This window comes from Taudactylus pleione, unplaced genomic scaffold (assembly GCF_031769625.1).
Source record: "Taudactylus pleione unplaced genomic scaffold, aTauple2 ptg000414l, whole genome shotgun sequence".
In the NCBI taxonomy this organism is placed as follows: Eukaryota; Metazoa; Chordata; class Amphibia; order Anura; family Myobatrachidae; genus Taudactylus; species Taudactylus pleione.
The window spans coordinates 385,645-391,509 of NW_028284816.1; the positions used below are offsets into that span (position 1 = coordinate 385,645).

Genomic DNA, 5,865 nt, shown 5'->3' on the forward strand with positions numbered 1-5,865 from the left:
CCTCCCGCGACTTCCGGGAGAGTAGGCATGTATGTCTTAAGTGTTCAAAGGATGATCTGAGCCGCTCCGCAACAGCGCTGCTGCCTGAAAGGGTGCTGCTCCATTTGTCTTGCAGGGTGCCATTCCAGACACCCCTGCAAGCCAAATGCAGGTGTCATGGGGCAGCGAGAGTGCCACTTGCCCACTCCTAACTATAGCCATGGTTTTTAGTCTGTGGGAGGAACCAAAAGAAACCCATGCAAACACATGGAGAACATACAAACTCCACACAGATAGCTATTGATTTGGAACAACTGTGGTACCATGCTGTCCAAATCAACATTCCATAATCACAGTTGCCATATATGATAAAAAAAAAATATGGCCTCCGGGCATACCAATGGCAGGTGCAGGAGGAAAGGTGAGGTTGGGTGTGGCAATAGGAATTGATCAGTGGGTGGGCTAAGCAAATAGCATCATCAAGCCCCCGGATCACTCACAATGCTGGGTGAGTGGATATGGGGTGGGGGCTGGCCTACTCTTTTGGGCTCACCAAATTCTGAAGCATTCGGATCAGGAACATTCCTGCCATGAATGTGGTGAGAACTAAATTTCAATGCACACAATTTTAGGGGTGATAGACAGGCAGAGGGGGTATTTTTATATATCGTACCACCAAAAAGCCCAGTTACTTGCATGTGCATGGAACGTGATACATCACTGCAGACTCCCAGCATCCCCCCTCCCGTGGTACTCTTGCAGTTATCCTGTTCCTCAGGCCGCTGCATAGAGTTCAGTGATTGGTCAGTGTGAGACAATAAAAAAGTAATAATAAAACAATAGGGTTTGGAGGGTTCTGCAGCTTTGCAAAGTCATTTATTTATTAAACTCATTTATCTGCTATTCACAGTCAAAAATGTGCCCAAGAGATAGTAAGACAGTAAAACTACCTTTGCAGTGCAAAAGAGAAATATAAAGTAAGAAAAATCTGGTATTATTGTTGGAAACAAACCAAATATATAAAAGTGATGAGTTATTTAATATGATTAATGTTCATAAGATGGTGTAACTGGGACACTGGAATAATTGTAACCCTCTATAGAAAGTAGCTAATACAATTACAAAGAGAAGAAAATATTACATAAATATATCATATATTTTTTTTTATATAATTGGCAATTGCAGATGTGGCTTCTGGAACAACATCCGTTAAACCCTGATGTCCTGTGTCCCTACAGTGTTGTATTGGGCATGTTTGTATGTGTATTGTGCATATTCCCAGAAGCTTAGCGTGTCCCTGTTTTCTTTAGTTGCTAGACTCAAGGAATATACAGGATGGCCAAAGCAGAAGATCTACAGGTCATTCTGTTATTTTATCCTGTTTATAAAGGGGAAGGTCATTGTACACAGATAACTGTGACCCTGTGAGATTCAAACACAGGATGTCTGCTGAAGTCCCATCTGTCTCCCCCTCACCACCCTCTCTCCTGCAGGACATAATAAGGGGGGTGTGATAATTGAGTTACCATATAGCTTGGAGATCAGCACAAACAGGCAAAAGGCTTGGAGAAGGGAAGGGTTAAAAGTCCCCTCCACACACCTAGCCTGCTAGGAGGGTGGGGGTGTCCTGGGTGGGTAGAGCTATAAAGGAGAGTGTATAATCAGATAGGGAGTAAAAACCAGAGACATACAGAAAGCAGAGACGGACATTATGGAGATGGAAGAGGAGACTGACAACTTGACCATCTTTCTGGGGATGCCGGACTGTGAATACGATGAATGGGAACCATCCGTTGGGCTGATTCCAACTGCATATCTCCTTATTTTCTTCCTTGGCATCACCGGCAATGGGCTAGTGCTGTGGGCTAGTCGCCGGCGCAAGGACAGGCCACGGGCCGCGGACTCCTTTATACTGCAGTTGGCACTTGCTGACCTGGCTTTTGTGGTGACCCTGCCACTGTGGGCAGTCTATGCTTCCCTGGGCTACCACTGGCCCTTTGGCAAAGTAGCCTGCAAACTCAGTGGCTACCTGGTACTGCTCAATATGTATGCCAGTGCTTTCTGCCTGACTGGGCTGAGTTTGGATCGGTACATAGTAATAGTGCTCTCCCCAGGGCCAGGTCACCCACGCTCGCCACTCTCCAGCCCACTGGCAACTATAGTGACTTGGGCGAGTGCTGGACTCCTTGCTCTTCCTGCCCTCATCTTCAGGAACACAGGACAGACGGATGAGCTTTGGGACAACCGTACCTTGTGCTACATGGACTACTCAACTGTGGACAGCAGTGGTCAAACTAACTCGTGGGAAGCTGGACTGGGATTCTCATCCACCCTGTTGGCCTTTGTAGCTCCATTTTGTGTCATCCTCTTCTGCTACGTGGGCATCGGCCGCAGAGTCTCAGGCCACTTCCGCCTGCCCCTGGTTGCCAGTCGAAAGCGGCGTTTATTAGCCATTATGGTTGGGCTGGTGGTCACCTTTGGGGCATGCTGGGCTCCTTTTCATTTAGTGAAGAGCATCTATGTGCTGATGAATGCAGAGGTTTTGCCTCTGAGCTGTGCTTTGCACGTGTTCCTCAACAACCTGCACCCCTATGTTACCTGTTTAGGATATGCCAACAGCTGCCTGAACCCTGTCCTGTATGCGTTTTTGGATCCCAGATTCAGAGGACACTGCCGGAGATTGCTGGGATGTGGAAGTATCTTCCAAGGTAATGATAAACAAGAGGAGGACAAGGAGCAGAAAGCAGGGGGTGGCAGTTCTTCTGCTGAAGGGGGTAAGCCTGTGAAAGTCTCCACAGAAGAGGAGGAGATGACCGGTATTAAGGACTAGGTGTGAGAAACAAGACGAATATAGAACTATCATATATCCGTTAAATCAACGTTTGTGCCGGTGTTTTTTATAGACTTCATAAGCAGTTCCTGCATTGTACATTAAGACAGTTGACTTTTATACAATCCTATCACAGAAGAGAGAACTTTGTTGGATTCCTGGATTCAGATGTTCCCCAAAGACTAGAGCACTTAATATACTGTGGGTTTTTTGGGAGGATGCTGTTTTTGTATTTTTTTATGTTATATTAAAAAAAAAAAAAAAAAAACATGTAAAGCTATAGGATTTAATTGAAATGTAAAAAAAAAAAACTATATAAAAAAAACTTCACATGACAATAAAAGGTTTTAGACTGTAACCCAGATAAACAATGGCTTATTTAAAAAGATATTACAACACAAATGTGATGCAACCCATTAGTAACTAATCAGATATTACTGCAGCTTTGATCCAATCTATTTATTATAATTTCTAAACATTTATTTATACAGCATCGTGCTCTACAATTGGGAACAAAACAGTAATAAAATGAGATTGAGTAATAGCAGGCAGAGGTAAGGGGGTGCATAGTGCTGGATGTAGCATATACAGTACTGTATATGTTTTTTGCCTTTGTTTTCCCATTAATGCAAGTCTTTATATACCTAACTAACGTTTCATATATGTAACCAGCTGGCAAGTATAATGAGGCTGCTTCTGAGTTGGGGGCAAAAAGCAAATAAAACCCAAACAAGTAAATTTGCACCTTGGCAAAACAATGTTGCACTGCATGGGATGGAGGGGGGGGAACGGGGGTTTACAATGTGCAGAGAGATTTAGAGGTGAGAGGGGAGTGTCCCAATTGAAATCTAAATTGCAGTGTACATATATCGTTGTCCAGCATTTGTGGGCTACATAGGAAATCAGCCAGTATTTACCCTGCCTGCAATAAAATAAAATAAAATGTACTTGCATTGCAATATGGTTTGTTCCAGGTACAAAGTTGCTTGCTTGTTTTGCTTTGCTCCCAAATCTGAATCAGCCCCAGGTAAAAAAAAAAGTACAAGGAACGTACAAGACCAATGATATACTGTATCTCCATTGTATACGGTAGGGACTTGGTTTATTTAGTTTATCTAGTGCAAGTGTTTTGCAAAATGATTGCAACTGTCTAGTTTTCCATGAAAGATGCAAAGTGATGGTTCTTAGGCTGGGTACACACTACTAAAGGTGGGCAATAATCGGTCCCCCTGCTGTTGTAGAACTACACATCCCAGCATGCCCTGCTGTTGTTTTACTATTTGGCCATGCTAAAACTGGTGCAAGACATGCTGGGATTTGTAGTTCAACAACAGCTGGAGGGCCGCTTATTGCCCACCCCTGCGTGACTAGACAATATGTGTACCCAGCGATGGCAGATGTGACAGCACAATATATCCGACGGTCGGTACACACTAGACAATCGGTGTGACCGCCTGATACATCGTTCACCTGCACCATTCACCTTTCTGGCGTTGGCAGCTGGGTTGTTCAATCTGCCGCGCGGGAGCGCGCATAGTGCATACACACTAAAAATGGCCATGATCATCCCAGAAATCCTCTAGTGTGTACCCGGCTTAAGTTCAGTTTTGTTATGGCAGGGATAAGAACACAGAAGAGCGCTTTCATATGCTGGCCATACACTCTGCAATTATCGGGACGATCCGCCCGATATCGGCGGATCGCCGCGATAATTGCAGCGTGTATGCGGGCGACCAAGGGTTAAATATTGCTCGGTCGGGCATGCTGGATTGTCCAGCATGCCCATCCGATGCGATATTTACCCGGGAAACTGTCGGCCGCATCGGGCAGTGTATGCCCAGCGCGGCCGACAGACAGACATTTCCTGTGTTCCTTCCTACGGAAGGAACAGGGAAATGTCTCCTCCCCCGGGGCGGAGCGCGGATGTCGGGCTATACACTGTGAGATTTCTCTCACAGTGTATGCCGCGGACATCTGCGGCTGGCAGCCAGCCAGATAAAATGTCTGTCGGTCTGACAGACATTTTATCTGGCAGTGGATGCCCAGCAATAGTAATGTCACTTGCAAAACCTGCATATTTGTTTTTGTAAAACATCTGATACATTATAATGCTAAGGATCTAGCACTCTGCAACCAAACAGGCTGCTAGTAATATGGTGTAATCAACAACCAACCAATTACCATTCATCAGACTGGAATAAAGCTGAGTACACACTACTAGACAATTTGTTGTGCAATCATGGTACCTATGGGTGCATACACACCTGTACGATATCGGCCCGATTTGGCCGATTTAGCCAAATTGGAACGACAAATTGGGCATATCGTGCTGTGTGTATGCCCAATTTGCACGTACCCGCGGTCGCAAGCGATATCGTGCGATTGGCTGTGCTGCACAGTCAATCATACGATATCACATGTGAGCCTGTACAAGTTAATGAAGGACGGAACAGTGATGGTTCCGTCTTTCATTAAATCTTTCAAGTGTGTACCGGCAATCATGCGATGTCCAGGGTGAAGGCAAATCACCGTGAACATCGGCACGATTGCCGGTCGTTTAGGTGTGTACCCTGCCTGAGACCACTCTGTATGACCATCGTGTAGTGTGTACACACTGTTAATTATTTGGCAAATTTGTCTGGTCACATCTTCCCTTGTATATCAGATGGGACTATGTGATGTATTGTATAGCCAACCTGTGTTTCTCTAGCTGTTGTGAAACTACAAGTCCCAGCATGCTATACCAGCTGATCGGTGGGAGTGTAAGTTGGGACTTGTAGCTTCACAACAGCTGGAGAGCCACAGCGTGGCCAGGCCTGCTGTAGCATTCTCCGCACACGATATTGTGTCATCATATGCCGGATCATGCACTGTGGCCCTCATTCAGAGCCGCTCGCTATTTACGGTCGTTCGTTCTGAAACAAGGGGTGGCTATTCAAATGAACCGTTCGCTCATTGCGGTCTGTTCACGCCTCTAAGTCTGAACGAGTGAGCAAAACGTGCGGTTTTAATCTTGAAAAATACGTCCCCTTGCCGCTCGCACCATACGTCATGTC

The 5,865-nt window shown here is 45.5% G+C and overlaps 1 protein-coding gene across 1 annotated transcript; it reads left to right on the plus strand.

Annotated features, from left to right (window-relative positions):
• Positions 1 to 1,690: 1,690 nt before the first annotated feature.
• On the plus strand, positions 1,691 to 2,852 carry LOC148506250 (apelin receptor-like). The gene has a single exon (XM_088447052.1). The coding sequence runs from the start codon at positions 1,691 to 1,693 to the stop codon at positions 2,807 to 2,809; it is 1,119 nt and encodes a 372-aa protein (XP_088303178.1). The 3' UTR covers positions 2,810 to 2,852.
• Positions 2,853 to 5,865: the final 3,013 nt, after the last annotated feature.